The sequence below is a fragment of the Megalobrama amblycephala genome, linkage group LG14 (genome assembly GCF_018812025.1).
Source record: "Megalobrama amblycephala isolate DHTTF-2021 linkage group LG14, ASM1881202v1, whole genome shotgun sequence".
Lineage (NCBI taxonomy): Eukaryota > Metazoa > Chordata > Actinopteri > Cypriniformes > Xenocyprididae > Megalobrama > Megalobrama amblycephala.
Window position 1 is genome coordinate 28,730,562 of NC_063057.1, and position 22,990 is coordinate 28,753,551.

Here is a 22,990-nt window from a genome sequence, read left to right on the forward strand (position 1 = left end):
TATAATTTACATTTGATTCATATAACTCATAACTGAATGTGATAAGACAGTAACGTTTTGCGTTTGCAGCATATCAGATATCAGTAGAGTGAACGTGTGTATATTTTAAAACAAAATATTGTCTAATTCGTTGATTGTTCATGTGTTGATGTCCGTGTGACATTGTTTCGTTAGCATATGATTTAGAGTAGCCTAGAAATAATGATGTTTGACGCAGTTCTTGAAAATGGTTATGCATATTCTTAAAACATCGTCTGTTGTCACTTTTCAAAGTTACTCATTCAGCGTTTTGCTGAAATACAAAAGTAAACTGTCCGTTTCGTGAACACAAACAGGCTTATAAAATTAAATAACATAATTTTACTGCGAGGCGTCATTTTGATTTCAGCAGATAAACCTGCATAACTCTAAATAGCTGCTTGATCTTTGATCTTTTTGGTTTCACTTAGTATAGGTACTTTCCAGTCAACAAAAATGCAAGTGAAACTAACACATTACTTGAAAAAGCAGCGTCTATAACACTTGGACGCTGTAAACCTTTGCCCGATTCACGAGTTCGCCTGCCCATCCAGTCAGTTAAAGGCACAATATGTAAGATTTGTGGATTAAAATATCTGTGTAAATCGTGCACAGACCTAGGCTCGTTTGGGATGCACCTCGCCTCACTGACTGTATATTTGATCGTATTATTTCCTTCATGTTCAAATTGTTTCAAATAATACCTATATTATGTAACGTAGGCTATTTAATGTCAAATAAAAATAACCATTTAAAAAAAAGGTTTGAACAAGTGAAACGTGTGTTTCTCTGTATGAAAACAAACAGGATATATATATATATATAAAAAAAAAACATTTCTAAAATAATAGGGTTTAAACATATTTAAACTGCTCATAATAAAATAAAAACAAGCAAAAAACAAATAATCATCTTAAAACACTTAAAGATTATAAGCCCATATCGTGGCATTTCTGCAGAAAAACCTGTCTTTTCATCCCTGAAAACAAAATGAATAAGTTTTATTAATTAATATTTATTTAATATTAACACGATAAATATCTTTGACAAATGCACAAAAATCTTTAATGATAAAATGTAAATGATTCAATAGCCTATAGCAGATAAACACTTAATATAAATATATAAATATAAATTTGTTCACCACATCATGACAGAAATATCATATACTCACCGTATACACCTTGTTGTTAAATGTCTCATTGGCTTAAATGCATATTTTACAAGGATTTGCAATGATTAAATACATGTAAGCCTATATTTTGACATTAAATGCCCATACCTCCGTGTCTTTATACTATTTGTCACAAGTTCACAACATGAGACATTTTACTATATGGTTACACATTTATTAATATATGTAATGGCGATCCAAGCCTTGTTCTTCACCATTTCCATTAGGGTGTGGCACAAAGGATTTGACGCGTGAATCAAATACTTTTCTTGTAAATGTTTACTTTTTCTTTGTCTAGTTACATTACAAAATAAATTCAAAAAGAAAGTCTACACTTATTCCAGTTTCCAAAACAAGACTTTTTCACGGTCAAAAGACTGTCTAGTTCCAACCCTTCCTTCCTTCAGTATTCTTCCTCAAAGTTTTTTACGCATACGTAATACGTATATAACTAGTCACAGTCACGTGATACAAATACAAATAATCCAAAATACACATTTTTCAAAAACATAACTATTCTTAATATAAGGCAAAAATATTATACATTTATTAATGTTGTTATGGCTCTAACAAGATATTTTCAAAATTATATGGTTATAAGTATTTGTTCACAGTTTATACAAATTAGTTCATGCCTTAACAAAACATAGTTTCCTCATTGTACATCATGATATCTTATGCATATTAGGCCTGTATGAACAAAAAAATACTTTATTTAAAAGTATTGTTGTTAAATATTGTAGACATCGATCCGATCAAAATCCATGTAAAAACAACTTATTTTTAACAAAAGAAAATGACATGTATGGGTAGCGCAAATATGACTGTTTAAGCCCTGCCCCTCACTTCCTGTTCTGTGGCTGCGGTTCTGAAACTGTAGCTGGATATGTCTCCGCTCCTGACTGCAGAATCCAATGCGGCTGCCTCATTCTTTTTTGACACATGTCGGCCTGACATCAGAGCAAGGCGGTCCACACTCGGACACATTTCTAACCGGCATGCATGCCGCTGGGATCACCGTTGATCGGTTCTGCATTTTGCTCATCTCAAACAAGCCTTGTTGCTGTGCTTCACTTATCATTGGCTATGTTTACGTGCAACATTTTTTGTCAATCCTAATAAATTGAATTCGATTGCTAATCTGTAGAAAAAAGCTGCTGTAAAAAATGACATTGTGCGCACGACTTACTAATTCATTCCCTCGGTTTACTAAATCATCCGCACGATTTAATATTTCGTTCCCTCGATTTATAAATCATGTGCATGATAAATCGAGGGAACGAAATAGTAAATAGGCTAGTGTGCACATTTTAGTAAATCGAGGGAACGAATTAATAAATCGTGCGCACGATTTACACCAGAGATGCTTTAATATAATATATGCTTTATTAGATAAGGGAACAACTGTTTGGATACATTTATAGACAGAAAACGAATTGTTATCAATCTTTCTTATTGTTTGAATCTCATTTTCTTGATTTACAGCGAATGCCATGTTTTACCATGACTAATATCAATCTAGTTTACTGCAGTGTTCAACAAGAGTCTTATAGTAGCTGCAAAGCGAACGCACAGAGTAACGTTATAACATCATTTTCAACACACTCAAATGTTTCTAATATGATAAGAGCGCTGCTTTACTCCATACGCTTGACGGAAGAAGCAGAAGCGGCAATAATAAACTAGTTTCTCATTAGCAATCACTCATTGCACTCTCACATCACTGGTCCCTGCGCTGCTTCATAGTACAGTAACATTAATAATCTCATTAACATTTCTGCCTGATGCCGGTTCTTTTCCACCAGCTGTGAGGTGAAGACAACTTCTCCCAAGAATCCGTGCTCAATCTTGGCATCATCAAGCTATGCCTTTGTTTTGAATAGGAGACCTCTAGCGACGAAAACTACATAGTGTGCCTTCAGGTTAATAGTAAACAAACTTGGCTTGCTGAGACTCTGAGCTATATGCTTCCAAAAATATTGACAGGAGTCAGGACAGAATAATTAGGTTCCTCCCACACATATGTTTGGTACTTCTTAATGCTCTCTTGGTTTAGACCTACTTTAAGTTATGATTTACTGTAAGCATGACTGAATCTGTTTTAAAGGTGCCATCGAATGTTTTTTTACAAGATGTAATATAAGTCTAAGGTGTCCCCTGAATGTGTCTGTGAAGTTTCAGCTCAAAATACCCCATAGATTTTATTTTTTTTAACTGCCTATTTTGGGGCATCATTAGAAATGCGCCATTTCAGGGCTGCTGCCCCTTTAAATCCTTGTGCTCTCCGCCCATGGAGCTTGCGCTTGCCTTTAACAGCATAAACAAAGTTCACACAGCTAATATAACCCTCAAAATGGATCTTTACAAGATGTTCGTCATGCATACTGCATGCATGCGTCAGATTATGTAAGTACAGTATTTATTTGGCTGTTTACATTTGATTCTGAATGAATTTGAGGCTGTGCTCCATGGCGAATGGCTAATGCTACACTGTTGGAGAGATTTATAACTAATGAAGTTGTGTTTATGAATTATAACTGCAAGTGTTTAAAAATGAAAATAGCGACGGCTCTTGTCTCTGTGAATACAGTAAGAAACGATGGTAACTTTAACCACATTTAACAGTACATTAGCAACATGCTAACGAAACATTTAGAAAGACAATTTACAAATATCACTAAAAATATCATGATATCATGAATCATGTCAGTTATTATTGCTCCATCTGCCATTTTTCACTGTTGTCCTTGCTTGCTTACCTAGTCTGATGATTCAGCTGTTATGTTGAGATTCGCCTGTTCTTCGGAGGTCTTTTAAACAAATGAGATTTATATAAGAAGGAGGAAACAATGGAGTTTGAGACTCACTGTATGTCATTTCCATGTACTGAACTCTTGTTATTCAACTATGCCGAGGTAAATTCAATTTTTGATTCTAGGGCACCTTTAAGTTGATTTACTGTAAGCATGACTGAATCCGTTTTAACATGTTCATTTGTTGTAAGCCTTGAAATGAAAGCACGCTCAGAACAAGTCAGACACAATAGCTAAATGTTAATAGAATATCTTACCGCTTAATTCCCCTTTAGTCAAATATGGAAAACCCAACCCTGCAATGCATATCCAATTTCTGCCTAATTAAATATTATGCATATGCATAATTATGCATATTAAACATATGTTTGTTATTTTTTATTCTGTTCTCTGAGGCCGAGGCTTCTCACATTAGTTTTACATTACCATTTTCACCCCCTCTGACCTGGGCCTTTCTTTGCTGATCAACCTCTTTGCATGTGGAATGAGTATGTATTTGCTGTTTTTGCTGATCAGATGGTCATTTTGGACTAGTGACATTTTTAGTTTTCAAACACACAGCATGTTTACTTTTTGTTGAATATGAACCCTTTAACAATTTAACAAGTGACACTTTTAAAGCAGGACTCATAATGGTGCATTACCTTGAAACTTTAGTTGTAACCATTTTATTTCAACTCTTCACAGAATTCAGCTGATTGCTCTGCTTAATCAAGAGGAGTCATGCCAATTGTGAGGAGGAAGAAGTGTTTGGAGTGTTCTGCCAAACTATCTAAAGACTACATCAAGCTGCTGATCGTCTAAAGGCATAAAGCCAGCCATCAGGATCTGCGATAGCCTTTATGATATAAACAGAAAAGGAATGCCAAAGTACTGGCATCTAATCTATTATTTAATGTAAAGTTGTGAAGAAATAGGTTCATGAAGTCTCAGGGTGAAACGTTTTCCTTTGCTTTGAAAAGGACTAAATAAACCTCCTTTGCAATGTTTATGGACATGTTATTGCTAAGGACCATCATATCAACTGTTGGCATCGTCATCGCTGTTCATTTTGAACTCTGTTTCTGTGGATGTTCCCGTGCTGAATATGAGATAAATGGAGAATGCTGCCCCATGTGTGCTCCCGGTACAGTAAAAATGTTTATTTTGGGTGCTATACAATAAACAGGGTTCCCACACTTCTTGAAAGTACTTAAATTTCAGACAGATGGATTCAAGGCCTGGAAACTCTGTGAAAACAAACATAGGCTTTGAACGTTCTTAAAATAAACTTTGTTAGAGTGTGTGATGCTATTACAAAAATGAGCCTTTATGCGCTGCCAAAGCCAGAATGAAACCGCACTATTGAATGAGGGGAAAGTGGGGGGGAAAACACCGCGAGCGGATGGGTCGTGACTCGTGATCAAGTGCCGGCAGCCCTGCATGATGAACCCATGAGAAGCGTGAAGCTGTTTAACTTATATTCTCTCCATATTTTAATGTTTTAATCAAGTCATGATTAATAAAACATAAATCTAAAACCAGTGTGAAATAAATGAGAAGGAATAAGCAGGAATAAGAAAGCTACACTGCCTCTCTGGTTCAAACCCACTCTCTCTTTCTCACACTGTACCAGCCCTCTCTCCTCGTTGTATTTTTAAATAATGGCCCTTTAAATGAGATTTTAGCTGTCAGTATATCCCTTAAAGCAGTGGTCGCCAACCCGTCGATCACGATCGACCGGTCGATCTTTATCACTGTTCCAGTAGCTCGCGAAAATAACAGAAATATGAGTACAAAAATAGCCTACATTACATTACATTTCTCCAGTCTTTGTACTGTATTTTTGTATTTATTTTTCTGTTATTTTCGGGAGCTACTGGGACAGTGATAAAGGTCTGTAAGTCTGTAAAACGGCCGTAAACAAGAGGCCAGAGACGCTGAAGACGGACGTAAAGAGGAGAAAATTCTGTAGCAGGCAGAGCAGCTCACTGTTCACCATGCTCGAAATATAGGAAGAAAATATAAATATTGAATTAGGGGTGAAGGGTTATATGAATGCATCTCTAAAAGGAATTACTGTCTTCTGGCAATGGCATTTTATTTTCATCTTACCTCCGAATAAAGTAGCTAATTATTAGCGCAGTTCAGCTTTGTTTACAGCAGTAACCAAGGAAACGCTGTATCACTGATGCTCCATAAGCGCCACCTGCTGTCAGAGAGTGAATCTGCGTCTCATTCAGCCTGCTGTTTCTGTTTCATGCTTTTTTGTGTAGCATATAGTTTCACAAAGATAAAGTCAGACCGTTCTGTTTTTGCTTTAAATCTTGAAATTAAATCTCAATTAATTCAAATAAAAAACAACTGCTCATGCAATGTGATAGCATCTTTGTTTGGATTGTGATTAAAAAGCAGTGGTTCCCTCTAATGGCTGTCCTCTAATGAAATGGCTATGTATTTTTGTTTATAATAATAATAATAATAATAATAATAAATATCTGCAACCAGAATCAGAATCAGCCAATTTGCTTGTAAAAATAAATAAATCAGAATCTAAATTGGCCACTAACTAAATACAATCTGGGCTGTCTTTCATAAAGGTCGAGGTCAGGGATCTTGGGCTTAAAAAGGTTGGTGACCACTGCCTTAAAGGGTTAGTTCACCCAAAAATGAAAATTATGTCATTAATGACTCACCCTCATGTCGTTCCAAACCCGTAAGACCTCCGTTCATCTTGGGAACACAGTTTAAGATATTTTAGATTTAGTCCGAGAGGTTTCTGTCCCTCCATTGAAAATGTATGTACGGTAGACTGTCCATGTCCAGAAAGGTAATAAAAACATCATCAAAGTAGTCCATGTGACATCAGTGGGTTAGTTAGAAGTTTTTGAAGCATCGAAAATACATTTTGGTCCAAAAATAACAAAAACTACGACTTTATTCAGCATTGTCTTCTCTTCCGGGTCTGTTGTCAATCCGCGTTCACGACTCCGCAGTGATGATGCTTCTTCTTCTTTCCTGTTTTACGGCGGTTGGCATCCAGCTTATTGGTGCATTACCGCCCCCTTCTGCTCCGGACAGTGACGCTGCTGACGTAAGACGCTGCTGACAGGGGTCATGCACACTTGCGCACCGTTTTAAAAAATATAGCAATACCAAAATACAAACAATGTAGAATAGCTTGAATACAGCGTGCGTCTCCCTCAGACTGTAAACGAAGCTTGGGCGCAACAGCTCGCGTCAGCAGCGTCACTGTCCGGAGCAGAAGGGGGCGGTAATGCACCAATAAGCTGGATGCCATAAAACAGGAAAGAAGAAGAAGCAGTGCCACTGCGGAGTCGTGAACGCGGATTGACAAAGGACCCGGAAGAGAAGACAATGCTGAATAAAGTCGTAGTTTTTGTTATTTTTGGACCAAAATGTATTTTCGACGCTTCAAAAAATTCTAACTAACCCACTGATGTCACATGGACTACTTTGATGATGAACGGAGGTCTTTCGGGTTTGGAACGACATGAGGGTGAGTCATTAATGACATAATTTTCATTTTTGGGTGAACTAACCCTTTAAGATTACAAGATTACTGCAGTAACAGGTACTGTAGGTCAAACCCACATTTATTGTCTTTATTGTGCTTGATATAAAATAAAAGGTGCTTTAAGTCCTTGAATCTGGTGTTCATGAAAGAGTGGGAACCCTGAGTAAAGGCTAGAATACACTACACAACTTTGCACAGAATTTTTTCCCCCAATTTGCAGTCTGGATTCCAACCAGTTTGGAAGATATCAAACCTTATTGTTATTTTTATTATTTTTCATTTGTCATGCATCTCCTAGCAACAAGATGCATGTTTCTGTGTGAGTTGGTTGTGCTTAAAACGCCTACAATTCTTGTAGTGTGTGATTCTCAGTCATTTAGTGTATGATGTCCAGTTTTTCCTCAGTAACAATTTACAAAGTTGTCAAGTGTATGATGCCCTGTGTGTTAAAAATCTGCTCATATTTTAAGTCCTGTATATAAACTACACCAGGGATTCTCAAACCTGTCCTGTGGGACATTCCAGAAAGCAAGGTTAGCTTACCATCATAAATACCTTTTAATTTTGAATCAGTTTTTTTTTTCTTTCTGTGAACAAGAATTATATTGTGTATTTGATGTTAATTATAAACTTAATGGGCCAGTTGTTCAAAAAGTTTAATCTGGATCAGAATGATCTGGATTTGGAAATCCCATGTTTTTCTATCCAGGATCAGGTAATCCATCTTACTTTTGTGCTGGTTTTTCAAAGAAAAATTGGATTGGATCACCGTGATCCAGATACACACTTTTCCAGATTACCAAATCTGGATTACCAGTGCTCTACGGAGGCCCTAAAGGACATGTTGATAGAAAGAATATGGGTTTTGAATTAAATATGATATTTTTGTTGGATAGTTAACAGGTGTTTGGGGATTGTTTTATGGCACAAAAATCACTTTTTTTAACTTAACAGTTAGTTACCGAAAGGCTAAATATGAAGCCTAATGTCTACTAATTTATTACTTTAACGGTTATACTAATCAAGAGCAAAAAAAAATATATATATATGTGTGTATGTATGTTACATGATAAAAATGTTGTATGTTTTGACCAGTTTTAGAAGTTTTATCACATTTTTGTTCCTGAAATCCACCCTTCTAATGGGATCAGTATAATCCTGTTTTTTTGGATTAAAATTGTTCCAAATCCTACTGACAAGTTTTGAACAACACAAACTGAAGGTTTGATCCAGATTAAAACCAGGATTGGATTCCGTGATCTAATCTGATTTCAGAATCCCTTTTTCCTTTTGAACAACCCATTTTCAAGATTTGATCCAATCCAATGGCCGAAATCCGATCAGATTACTTTTGAACAACTGGCCCAAGAAGATTGAACTAAAATCAGGTTTGCAAAGACATTATAGCTGTATAAGTTTATTTTTTATTTAGCCATTTTGCTTCCACATTTGTTGTAAGGTGAGATGCATTACATATGTAATTTTATTATAAAAAATACATTATAGAGAAAATATAACATAATATTGTGCGAAATCTGTCACACCCACTAGAATCTCATCAATAGGCCACTCATGCGCAGAATATCTCTGAAGTGAACTAACCCTGGAACAGAACCTGCTACTTACATACCCTGAAAGATACCTCAGGATTTGAAACCAAATATTGAGGTTGTCCACTTAGTAAACTTACCATGGTATGTTGCATAACCTGTTTTCTGGAATACCCCCCTGGAGCTCCCCCAGAACTGCACGTTTTGTATGTGTTCCCTTATCTGACACATGCTGATGAGTTGAATCAAGTATGTTAGCTAATTTAAAATACAAAATGTCTTGTGGTACATAAGGACAGGTTTGAGAACCCCTGCAGTAGTGTATTCCAGCCTATTCCAAATGGAAAATTCTGTCATTAATTCCTCACCCTCGTGTCGTTCCGCACTTGTAAGACTTTTGTTCATCTTCGGAACATAAAAAAAATTAAGATATTTTTGATAAAACCCGATGGCTCAGTGAGGCCTGCATCACCAGCAAGACAATCAGTGCCGTTTCTAGGCATAGGCAAACTGGGCGGTCGGGGGGGCTCCAGTGTGAGCCCACGACACACCAAGTGATTTATATATATAAACACTAATAAAATAAAAATTATTATTATTATTATTTCGTACTTTTGTCATTTCGAGGCATTATGATTACTTGCGTATTATCTGAGTGACAAGTCTCCAGGGCCCAGTTTTTCAAAAAATGTACACTGGATCAAATTTATCTGGATTTGGAAATCCATTATGCTATCCAGGATTGCCTGATCCATCTTACTTTATGCCAGTTTTTTAAAGGAATATTGGATTGGTTCACTGTGATCCAAATACCAAATTTCAGGATGACCAAATTCTGTGTACCAGAACCTTAAATGGAACTAACAGTGTAGCCTACTGGCTTAGCAAAGAACAACAGGTACGCAAAATACCCGTGGCCACAAATAGCCATTGTTTGTTTTAATTGTAATAAACATAAACATTTTACATTCCTTATTTTGTTATAATGTTAAATAACAAAACAAACCAATAATATCCAATAGTCAAAAATCATTTACAGGACCGATACCAGCTCTTTCCATCTCTGTATCTTCAATCTGCACTTTTTTCTGCTGAGGTTGGGTAAGCAAGATTTGTTCTTTACCCAGTTCAATTTGTACTTCTGCTCTATCGGTTTCCCGTTTTAGAAGTAACTCATAGCTGTCACCATCCTGGTTTGTAGCTGAGGAACGTTCATATATGCTTCAAATATGAAGAAATGTATATATCGTCAGTAAACATTGATTTTGTGATCATTAACTTAAAAAACCTCTCTGATTTTATTTGGTTTGAAAAACCACAACATAATCCACCTTTCTGAGGGGATCGGGATAATCCTGTTTTTTTTTTTGTGTGTCAAATAGATCCCAAACCGAGTTCAAAGTTTTTCAAACTTACAATATCATAAAAATAAAAAAGAGGATGAGGAAAATAGTAATAGTGTAATACTATAATAGTGCAGTTGAAGTCACAGACAGACAGGCATTGTGATCTGGGCTTGAAGATTATGAGAATCTGTTTGTTTATGCTAGAGTTTTATATTCGCACCTATAGGGTGCCAAAAAGGCTAGAAACGGCCCTGAAGACTATTAACACTTACGTTACCCAGAAAGCTACAAAAAGATGCTTTTAAAATAGTTAATGTAACGGGAATACTTTATGTGAAGCTTCAAATCTTCACAAATCTTTTGTTTTGTACCAGAGGTTGGGAGCGTGAAAGTCATGTGATTTCAGTAAACAAGGCTTCGTTACGTCATAAATGTTTCGAAATTTCAATAGTTAACTTGAATTTGGGAGTTTGATTCATGCTCCCAACCTCTGATGAATGACAGAATTTTTGGGTGAACTAACCCTTTAAGTAATGTTGTTAACCAATATAACATAGTTGTCACGATCACCAGTGAGAGTGCCCTATCAGCCACTAGAGGGCACTCCATCCCGGACTCTCATTTCCACCCATTGCATCAGGGACGTGCACAGGAATTTTGAGGGGCAGTTGCTCTGACCTAAAAAAAGGGCACCCCCCCCCCCCCAAAAAAAAAAAAAAACTCACGGGCTATATGAAGGACTGAGAATAACCGTGGTATAAGCGGAATTTACTCCGCTTCGAGTCGTGACCGAATCACCACCTCAGGTGTGCATTATTTTTTCTAATAATTCAACAGCCCGTTGTCAATTATTCCTTACTTGAATCACAGTTTAAATAGTGTTTTGACATCGACAACCCAAGTGCATTTTACCTCAAAGTTAACTTTCTAGTTAACTTTCTAAAGTAGCAATCGCTTCTCGGGTCGACATTAACACACTGACAAAATTATATTCAGAATTAAAAATATTTTTATACCACTTTTTAATGTGTGATTGTGTAAAGGTTTTCACGAGATACCAACCTTTCGCAAACTTGCTTCCAACACTCGTTCTCATGGAGGCGCGCGCGGTGTGCACGGAGGGGAGGGGCTGTGCGCTTGAGTATGTGAGAGAGACGCATGAGTGAGAGACGCATGGAAATGAATGTTAACGATTATAACCTTACTCACCTTTCCGACAACGTTAAGTCGTCTCACCCGACAACCGCGACAATCTCCTTCTAGTGCCGCTCATGCAGGCTCAGCTCAGGTGCCGGTCGCGTGCAGCCACGTAAACAGAGTTTGCCCTTCCCCTACTGACTTTCACTTTCGGAGGGGTGCCCGAATATGGAAGTAAATGAGGCTTTGCGATTTTTTATTTATTATTATTATTTTTATCTAGGCCTACGTGAAATTCTGCATCCATTGTACAATTTTTTTATTTATTTTTTTCCTCCTCGGAAGGGCAACGTGAGTCGAGAAGGGCATATGGGCAGTTGCCCGGGCAACCTGAGCAACCCCCCTGTGCACGTCCCTGCATTGCATTCACTACATTACCCATAACGCACTCCCCGGACTCATTATCACCATGTCATTGCACCCAGCTGGATTGTATTATGTTATTAGTGTCTGTCTATTTATACTGAGTTGTTTCTGTCTTTGGTTGTGGTTCGTTGTCTAATGTCACGCGTTTTCTTATTTCCCGGTTGTCTGTTCTGGTTTTCCTTGTGTTATTTTTGTTCCTGTTTGTTTTGGACTCACTTCATGGACTTTGACCCTTGCCTGCTTTTTGGACTATGTGTTTCGGATTACCCCTTTAATAAATATCTCAACTGCATTTGGATCCACTTTTTGTCTTTTGTTTACCGTGACAGAACAAACCAACCATGCAAGGATCCAGCAGTGTGGGGTTCCGAATCCTTCCTCCAGCCACTACCAGGGAGCGCTTGGATCAACTGCGGGCGTTGAGGGCTCTACGCCAGGAGGGGTGGGAGGTAGGATGCTTCGCTAAGGTCTTTTGGACGATGGCGGTGGGGCTGGGTTACAATGACGCGACTTTGAAGGATTTGTGTAATTGCTGCCTCGACGATCCTCTGCCTCAATGTGAGATGGAAGGGCTACGGAGTTTAGATTTCTGGAGATTCGCCGCGTATCTTCGCCGTCGGAGGGAATGGACCTCACTGAATCAGCCAGGCAGTTTGCATGCTCCAGCCCATAATTCCGTTTCAGAAGGCATTGAGGAGGTGGGCACTGAGCCTCAGCTTCACCCCGGTAAAGGGAGGAGGAGGAGGAGGAGGAGAAAGAAGTCTCCAGCCAGTGAGCCCGCTCCAGTCAGTGAGTCCACTCCAGAGTCCGCTCCAGTTAGTGAGTCCACTCCAGAGCCCGCTTCAGTCAGTGAGTCCACTCCAGAGCCCGCTTCAGTCAGTGAGTCCACTCCAGAGCCCGCTTCAATCAGTGAGTCCACTCCAGAGCCCGCTTCAGTCAGTGAGTCCACTCCAGAGCCCGCTTCAGTCAGTGAGTCCACTCCAGAGCCCGCTTCAGTCAGTGAGTCCACTCCAGAGCCCGCTTCAATCAGTGAGTCCACTCCAGAGCCCGCTTCAGTCAGTGAGTCCACTCCAGAGCCCGCTTCAGTCAGTGAGTCCACTCCAGAGCCCGCTTCAGTCAGTGAGTCCGCTCCAGTCAGTGAGTCCACTCCAGAGTCCGCTCCAGTCAGTGAGTCCACTCCAGAGTCCGCTCCAGTCAGTGAGTCCACCCCAGAGCCCGTTTCAGTCAGTGAGCCCGCTCCAGTCAGTGAGTCCACTCCAGAGCCCGTTCCAGTCAGTGAGTCCACTCTAGTCAGTGAGTCCACTCCAGAGCCCGCTCCAGTTAGTGAGTCCACTCCAGAGTCCGCTCCAGTCAGTAAGTCCGCTCCAGCCAGTGAGGCCATTTTGGGTAAGCCACCGCCTCACCCTCATAAGTGGAGGAGAAGGAGGAAAAGGGCTTCCTCCATCCTACAAGACCTGGAGACCACTCTAGAGGTTGTTCGTGGGTTCTCCAATCGCCTTGCCCTGCCGGCGCCACCGAAGCGCCTTGCCCTGCCGCCGGCGCCAGAGCAGCCCGAGCCCACTGCCGTCCCGGAGCAGCCCGAGCCCGCTGCCGTCCCGGAGCAGCCCGAGCCCGCTGCCTTCATCGAGCTGCCCGCTCTCCCTGATACGGCCACGGAGGCCGTCATCGAGCTGCCCACTCTCCCTGATACGGCCACGGAGCACCTTTGGACTGGCCTGCTGGCGCCATCCAGGCCGTCTGCCCTGCTGCCGCCACCCAAGCCGTCTGCCTCGCCGCCGCCGTCCAAGCCTTCTGCCTTGCCGCTTCTGCCCAGGCTACCCGAACCGCTGAGAACCGCCTGGTCAGTTCCTCCAGCACCACCCTGGCAATCAGCCAGGAAGCTAGATCTGCTGGAACACGCCTGGTCAGTTCCCCCAGCGCCGCCCTGGCATTCAGCCAGGACTGTAGAACCGCTGGAACCAGCCTGGTCAGTTCCTCCAGCACCGCCCTGGCTATCAGTTGGGGACCCTGGATCTGGCCCGTCATCCCTCCCCCTGATCCTCCTCCTGTCCACCTCCCTCCTGAGTTTTTGTGTTTTTGTTTTTTTGGACTGGTGGAGCGTCTGGTAGCCGCTCCTTTGAGGGGGGATAATGTCACGATCACCAGTGAGAGTGCCCTATCAGCCACTAGAGGGCACTCCATCCCGGACTCTCATTTCCACCCATTGCATTCACTACATTACCCATAACGCACTCCCCGGACTCATTATCACCATGTCATTGCACCCAGCTGGATTGTATTATGTTATTAGTGTCTGTCTATTTATACTGAGTTGTTTCTGTCTTTGGTTGTGGTTCGTTGTCTAATGTCACGCGTTTTCTTATTTCCCGGTTGTCTGTTCTGGTTTTCCTTGTGTTATTTTTGTTCCTGTTTGTTTTGGACTCACTTCATGGACTTTGACCCTTGCCTGCTTTTTGGACTATGTGTTTCGGATTACCCCTTTAATAAATATCTCAACTGCATTTGGATCCACTTTTTGTCTTTTGTTTACCGTGACAGAAGTAGGAATTTGTGGATCCTAAAGAGTTAAACTTAAAAAAATGAAAGTCCAAGTATGCATTAAAGGCTAGAAGTCCAAAGATGCACTGTTTTCAAAACTGTATTACAAAATGAACTCATTTAAACTATTGATTCTGTAAAAAAGTAAAGAAGAAGCAGCAGCTGTTTTGGCCATGTCATATCTGTCTAAATGTTTTTGGCTATATCCACACATTTATATTACTTAGAATTCAGCTGATCAGACACATTTTACTTTTTTTTTTTTTTTTTTTTTTTTTTTAGGAAACCGTGTTTATTGGCATTGCACTGTAGATACCAGTACATCTTGTATTCCATGTCCTGCATCAACTTACACAGATGAACCCAATGGACTCATAACATGTTTCTCCTGCACTGTGTGTGCTGCAGGTGTGTGCCCAGTGTTAAGCGCATTAACTTGAGATAAAGAGATGTAAAACTGTAATAATGAAGTGCTGTCTAATGCATTACACTTCAGATATGATTAGGTGCTTTGTTTTTGTGCCCACAGTCCAAGGATTAAGGGTGAGGAAGGCCTGCACACGCTCTGCTGACACAATTTGTGAGCCACAGGAAGGATTCCATTGCATCGAACTAAATAAAGGCAACTGTAAATCAGCGGTGGAACATGCTAAATGTAAACCTGGACAATATATTAAACAAAAAGGTGAGTGTGTGTATATACTGAATTGTAGATTTTTTTTTTTTTTTAAACTAATGCAAATAATAGTTTTTTGTACTTTAATTATATAATATTTCGTACAAGCTTTTTTTCTGTATTGAATAATTCAAAATAAATTACTGAGGTAATCTGTATTTTTGATAACCGCAGTAATTAAAGGATTAGTCCACTTTTAAATACACTTTTCCTGATAATTTACTCCCCCTAATGTCATCCAAGATGTTCATGTCTTTCTTTCGTCAGTCGAAAAGAAATGAAGGTTTTTGATGAAAACATTCCAGGATTTTTCTCCATATAGTGGATTTCAATGGACTCCATATGGTCGAAGGTCAAAATTACAGTTTCAGTGCAGCTTCAAAGGGCTTTAAACGATACCAGACGAGGAATAAGAGTCTTATCTAGAGAAACGATCAGTCATTTACGAAAAAAATACAAAATATCGCCTTGAACGTACTTTCCACTTCCGCATTCTTCCCTATTCTACTTACGGAAGGAACGCGGCGGCAGTTTAGTTTTTTCCGTAAGTAGAATAGGGAAGGCGTAGGACTAGATATTCGGTAATGCGATATATTGCGATAATGAATATGCACGATATTGTTATCGTGGGCGTTTCAAAATACCGTAAATAATAATTTATTACCAATTATTAAAATGTTTATAATGCATTTAAGAATACTTTCTCAATCAACCGTATAAAATGCACAACACCGCTGTATTCTGCGTCAAAAGAACACGCGCTCAGATGTAAACAAGCCCAACAAAGAAACACATGACTGAACGAGTGAAGGAGACGCGCTGAATTTAAGTGCGCGTTCACTCTCTGACAGCAGAGGGCGCTGATGGAACAGCAGAAATGCAGCGGTTACCCCGGAAACCCCGCAAACAAAGCAACTGCGCTGGTGAAGTTTTTTAAAATGCCTCAAACATATTTTAATCTGGACTACAACATGCCTTAATGATTAGAAATGTTCTGATTATTTGTTATTGTTCGTAAAAGACATGCGGCTTCATTAGTTAACATGTTAATTCATTATTACCAAACTGACAATGAAAAATACTTAAAAAGCATTACTTATTCTTAGTTAATGATAATTTCTTAGTTACTGTTTAATAACATTACTAAAATCAAAAGAACTTATTTAATGGACCTGAGAGAAAACTAACAATGATCAGTTGTGTACTTTCTGTAACAAATGTAGCTATTGCTCAATCTTAGTTAATGCATTAAATAATGAGACCTTATTGTAAAGTGTTTCCTGTTGTTCTTTATAGCCTCTTTTGCACTTTAATCTATTTGAAAAATTGACTTTATATTTATATTTATTCAGAGTTATTTTTGTTATTACAAAAAGAAAAAGAGTTCTTAAACCTGTTATACTGACAACACTTTTTTTGCAACTTATTTCAATATCGTGATAATACCGTATACCGTGATAAAAGCTTCAGCAATTAATCGCAACATGAAAATTTGATACCGCCACATGCCTATGTAGAACACACAGTGTAAGCGTTATGAAGAATGTGGAAACGGAAAGTACGTTCAAGACGATATTTTGTTTATAAAGCATAAACGGTTGTATTTTTTTCGTAAATGACCGATGGTTTCACTAGATGAGACTCTTATTCCTCGTCTGGTATCGTTTAAAGCTCTTTGAAGCTGCCACTGAAACTGCACTGGACCTTCATCCTGTTGGTAGCCTTTGAAATCCACTATGAGGAGAAAAATCCTGGAATGTTCTCCTCAAAAACCTTCATTTCTTTTCGACTGACGAAAGAAAGACATGAACATCTTGGATGAGTAAATTTATCAGGAAAAGTATCCTTTAAAAAACAAAATTAGTATTATTTTTGTTATATCTCATTCACTCTCTCAATATTTTTACAGGAACAGCATTTACTGATACTGTATGTGCTAACTGCACAGATGGCACTTATTCAAATGGCTCTCTGATGGCCTGCCAACCACATTCAAAGTGAGTAGTGACCCACAGATTTACAAAATATTAATTAAAGATTATCAGACTGGACGTTCTAATGTTCTTGAGTTACACATTTTCAGATGTGAGATTAAGGGACTTACAGAAATAAAAGCAGGAACATCATCTTCTGATGCTGAATGCGAGAAAGTGACTTCAGTTAAACTTATAGTTGGAGTCACAGTTCCAGTTCTTGTTGCCGTTTTGGTGGCATTAATAGCATACTTCATATACAGAAAACATAAAGCACAGCCCTCTAACAAACGTAAGAACTAAATTAATAAATTAATAAAAGTACTCATTTTAATGTTAATATTCCAAGCATTAGCATTGTTATTACTTTTTATATTGTAGGTGTCAAACCACAACAAGCAACTGAGGATGATTCAGAACTAGTAAGTGAATATCTGACCTGTTTTTTTTATGTTAAACATTTAAAACAGGATTATAATAGGAAACAGTCTAAAGGTTGTACATAAAGCTTTATTTTGCTGAAATAATTACTCTTTTTGTACAGAAAGTGGAGACCCTGCTGAACTAACTTTGAGAAACCAGGATTAGGTAAGAACCAACAGCAGACCATTAGGGCCTGTATATTTTCATTTACATTTATGCATTTGGCAGACGCTTTTATCCAAAGCGACTTACATTGCATTATACTATACATTTGTATCTGAGTATGTGCAATCCCTGGGATTGAACCCATGACCTTGGCATTGCTAGTGCCACGCTCTAACCACTGAGCTACAGGAAAGCTATATAATGGTGCTAAAATGAAACCTAATAAAGGTCCCTACATACTTGAATCTATGTCCCACAATCTCTAAATAACATCCAGTTACTTTTTAGCACTATAAACCTGTATGTTGCTGACAGTTTAAAACTTCCATACTGATAGTATTTTTTACCTGCTTCTTTATGAACAGATTAAAGTTTTTCTTTTCAGTGTGTATTGTGTCACAATGAAATGCATGCTTTGAAAGAAGTGTTTGTTTTTGTGTTTTTGAGAGGGTTTGGCTAAGCACTTGACTCATTAATACTGAACCTAAATTATAAAACTGAGATCAATTTAAACCAGACTCTGGTTCGTGGGTTCGCCAGGGGTCCGTTTCAATAAGGAGGATCAAACAACTCTGAGTTAAAACCTGAGGTAACGTACTCTGAGATGGGAAAGTCTGAGTTTTCTGTTTCAGAGCAGCTGAATTGAGCTAGTTCAGTTGACTCTGAGTTAAGCGCGTGCACCACGACTATGAAAAGCCATCATCAATTATGAGCTCCGATATTACGATTCACCATGGCAACAGCATGTGACAAAATGACGTCTGCATACTTCTGAGTCAATAGAGTACCTCAGGGATGACGCATTTTTGTAGGCAAAATCCGGAAGCGAGTTAGCATTTCAGGGCTTCTGGTTCCAACGCTGTAAAGTCTATGGGTTTTTTGAATGGGTTTTTGCTAAATCGCCTGAAATAAGGTCTGTGGTTAACAAAGCCTCTAAATCGAGGGATCGAGGGAACCCATGCGCCGCTAATTTCCGGGTTGGCCTACAAAAACACGTCATCCCTGGGGTACTCTATACAGTTTAATTGTTATCACTGTTATAATATCAAAGGTTAAAACTGGCAGAACGGTAAGTTATTGAACAAATATTAATTTTCATGGTATCCCAAATGCACAAAAAATTAAATAATAATAATTTAAGTGTTTGTTTGTTTGTTTTTTTGGGGTTTTTTTTTGCAAATGATGTTCTATTTATCATGTAGGCTAAAAGTAGCAGTTCTTTGCAAGAAGTATAAATAGTAATTAGATGCTATTTACATTTTATACTGGCAGATACATACTATTTGCACCCCAGTACTGTCGTACATTAACAGGATGCAATAATAATTTATCTTTATTAAACACTCGTTCGGCAATATACTTATACTTTTAGAACGTTGTCTTCATTTCTATTGAAAATGAATTACTTTCTGATGTGAAAAGGGAGTAGAGTGGGCTCGGCAAGAGGCGGGGGTAAGTTGGGAAACGTTTCCATATCCTCCTGGGACCTGTGACATCATAGTCACAGTTTTAATTCGTGTAAAGAGCACATTCAGGGCTTTGCAGAGATAGGCCTACCAAATGTGTAGAAGTTTCGCCATGACAACAGCAACTTCTGGGTCTTTAAATATGACTGAAAAAAGAGAATAAGCACTCTTATGGAAATATGATATTTTGTAATTATCATTTAAATCGGATTCATTTTCAAAAAAAAAATTATAAATCAACATCTCAGGAAAATGTTATGTGTGATACACTGTAGAGATATTGTACAAAGTGTATAGATACATTGTATTGAATGGGAAAACCCACATATTGCATAAAGTAAAATGGTATATCAATTCCCCTTTGACGCGTAGGATCACACCGGTGTGATCAGTCTTGGCTGGTCCCTGGAGCGTATGATCACAGAACGTTAAGCCTCAGGTATACTTCGGCCGGGTATACTTCCGTGGTGTAGTATACTTTAAAAGACGTGACTGCGCATGTGACGCGTCCGGCCACGGAAAGTGAAGTATACCCGGGGCATGCACTAAAACTAGAGCATCTGAATGTTTCAAAAACGTACCTAATCTCTCTGTATCTTCTAAATTCTGATGATGTGTACATTACTGCTCTAACTAAAAAATAATTACACAGTTGAATGAAGAAATTAAACAGGCCTATATCTGCTTAGTAGAAAAGTAAAAGTAAAGTAAAAAAAAAAAGTAAAGTAAAGTAAAACTCTGCCCTTTATTCAATATTCCCTTTCACTCAAAAATACGTCACAACACTGGAGAAAAGACATTTGCAACTTCCGGTTCACAGGGACTTTAAAATATACACATTTTAATAACAGATGTTTAATAAAAATGTTAGGAATCATATTTGTTTCAAGTGCTTTTTATTAGGAGGGGTGTTTATCGGAGGGCCTCCAGATGTCTAGAAACGGCCCTGGAAATGCTATAATGTAAATGAAATATTATACATAGAATGATATAAAATTTATAATGCAATCAAATAATACAGTGAAAAAATGCTGCCTGCTGTGCTGTCAAACTTTAATGCTGTCACATAAATCTGCTGCACAGGTAAAATTAAATAAATTGCTAATTACAACATTAAAAATAAAAATAAAGTCTGAACAAATAGAAATCAAGAAATAATGGAAATAATTAAAAACTCATGTAGCAAACAGAACACATTTTATTTTAACTTTTGTGTGGTTTTGGTCACTTGGCTGTTTACTTATAAAGGTCCAGAAATTCATCAAGTTTTTCATCAGGTGTGTGATGTTCTTTTTTAATATGATGTCATTACATTGCTGTCTTGCCACCAGCTAATTGCTCCATTGCTAATCATGGGTCCGAGTATCGATATATCTGCCCTTTCCAATAATCACAAGAGTATGCAGTAATCTCAGACAACTTAATCCAGATATTTTAATCAAATCTGCAAATTAATTTGAAGAACCAAATTATTCAGAGATTAATTATCATGGTTACAAGGATCTGGCATCTGTCAAATCATCTTAGATGTATTAAAAGTGCCCTAGAATGTTTGTTCACAAGATGTAATATAAGTCTAATGCTGTGTTCACACCAAACGCGAATAGAGCGTCTGGGGCGAATGATTTCAATGTTAAGTCAATGTAAAGACGCGTTTACGCGCGTCTGGAGGTCTCGCGGCGCGAATGAGGCGTTTAGAGCGGCGCGGAAGATGCGAATTGAGCGTTTCGCACGATACGCGCGAATGGTGCATTTTGTGCATTTACGCGTTTGACGTGAATTCGCGTCTGACGCCCGAGTTGAAAAATTTGAACTTTGGCGTAAATTCGCGCCGCATTAACCAATCAGGAGCCTGCTTGCTGCTGTGGCGGCAGGCCCGCCCGGAGTCACTCATTCAAAATGGAGGAACGACTGATATTATCAGTGAGCAGTCACCCAGAGATTTATGACACAAGTTCATACTTCTATGGAGACAGGAATAAAAAGGACCTCGCTTGGAAGAGTGTCAGTGAGGAGATTGGGCAACTTGGTAAGTTGTAAATACACATTTCACTTTTGAGACACGTACACGTTTTTCGACCTGCGAATACAAAGCGGTAACGTTAGCTCTCTCTATGAACGCACGATCAACATCAGCCATCTTGCAAACAGACAACCGCCTAGCACTTGCCCCTCCCACAAGAAGCGGATTTCGCCTCGGACGCGCGTCAATTTCACTTCAAACGCTTGTTTTTTACGCGCGTCTATCGCGAATGCATTCAAAATGTTCAAGCGGCAAACTAGACGCGGTAGACGCGAATTTGACGCTCTATTCGCGTTTGGTGTGAACGCAGCATTAGGTGTCCCCTGAATGTGTTTGTGAAGTTTCAGCTCAAAATACCACATAGATTTTTTTTTATAAATTTTTTTTACTGCCTATTTTGGGGCATCATTAACTATGCACTGATTCAGCGTGCGGCCCCTTTAAATCTCGTGCTCACTGCCCACCGAGCACGCGGCTGTAATATGGTAAATAACGACGGCTCTTGTCTCCGTGAATACAGTAAGAAACGATGGTAACTTTAACCACATTTAACAGTACATTAGCAACATGCTAACGAAACATTTAGATAGACAATTTACAAATATCACCAAAAATATCATGCTATCATGGATCATGTCAGTTATTATTGCTCCATCTGCCATTTTTCGCTATTGTTATTGCTTGCTTACCTAGTCTGATGATTCAGCTGTGCTGCTCCAGACGTTAATACTGCCTTTCCTTGTCTAATGCGTTGAACATGGGCTGGCATATGCAAATATTGGGCACGTACATATTAATGACCCCGACTGTTACGTAACGTGTTATGTTATGTGTTATGTTGAGATTCGCTTCTTTTCTGGAGGTCTTTTAAACAAATGAGATTTACATAAGAAGGAGGAAGCAATGGAGTTTGAAACTCAATGTATGTCTTTTCCATGTACTGAACACTTGTTATTCAACTATGCCAAGGTAAATTCAATTTTTGATTCTAGGGCACCTTTAAACAACTCTGAAAACAGCATCACCATAATCACTTATTATAAACCAGTTTGGCTTTATTTCTTTGGTACATGTACAAAGGTTGTTAAGTCTGTTCAGTGTTCACTTTAGATGGACACTTGACTATTGACTTGGGAAGAATTAATTTTCTCAGCAATTGTTAAAAAGTGTATGTCATCACTATTGTCAACAATATTTCATGCTCCTGACTATAATGACATTTGTGCACTTTTTGGAATCAGTGACTGAATGGTAGCTGGAAAAAATAGCAACTTTTGTCATTATTAAGTTGTTAATAACTTTACCATTGAAAAAGATCTTCTCATAACCACTGTTATTGAACAAACTGCTTTCATTGCATGTAGGACGAGGTCTGCTGCTGTGCGCAGTTCCTGCAAAACACCTGGGTCAGAACTACCCTCGTGCAGTTCTTTTAGCACTTTAGCCTGGTAGACCTACAGCACCACCATGGCATGCAGGCCAGAGGCAGCCTCACCACAATCTCTGAAAGCCTTGGCACCAAGTGAGGATAAGAACATACAGGCCCGGGAGAGGAGACGTGGATTACCCCACCAGGAAGTAGCGGACTTTGGACACCGCTGAATCGCAACAGACCGATCCACTGGGGGGATCTCCATGTACCCATTGACCGCCTTGCCATTTAGGGTAGTGAGGGCAGAAGAGGCAAGGCACCAGACCAGATTTGGGCAGAAAAAAGTGCCACCCATGATCTGGTAAACTCTTTG

The 22,990-nt window shown here is 39.0% G+C and overlaps 1 protein-coding gene across 1 annotated transcript; it reads left to right on the top strand.

Annotated features, from left to right (window-relative positions):
* The first annotated feature begins 4,060 nt into the window (after positions 1–4,060).
* LOC125245198 (tumor necrosis factor receptor superfamily member 14-like) lies at positions 4,061–22,743 on the top strand. Its single transcript, XM_048155711.1, has 9 exons — positions 4,061–5,131; positions 12,311–12,430; positions 14,802–14,927; positions 15,049–15,204; positions 17,105–17,192; positions 17,279–17,460; positions 17,550–17,590; positions 17,713–17,756; positions 22,610–22,743. Exons 1-8 carry the CDS (start codon positions 4,990–4,992, stop codon positions 17,734–17,736), a joined length of 879 nt encoding a protein of 292 aa, XP_048011668.1. The 5' UTR covers positions 4,061–4,989; the 3' UTR covers positions 17,737–17,756; positions 22,610–22,743.
* The last annotated feature ends 247 nt before the right edge of the window (positions 22,744–22,990 follow it).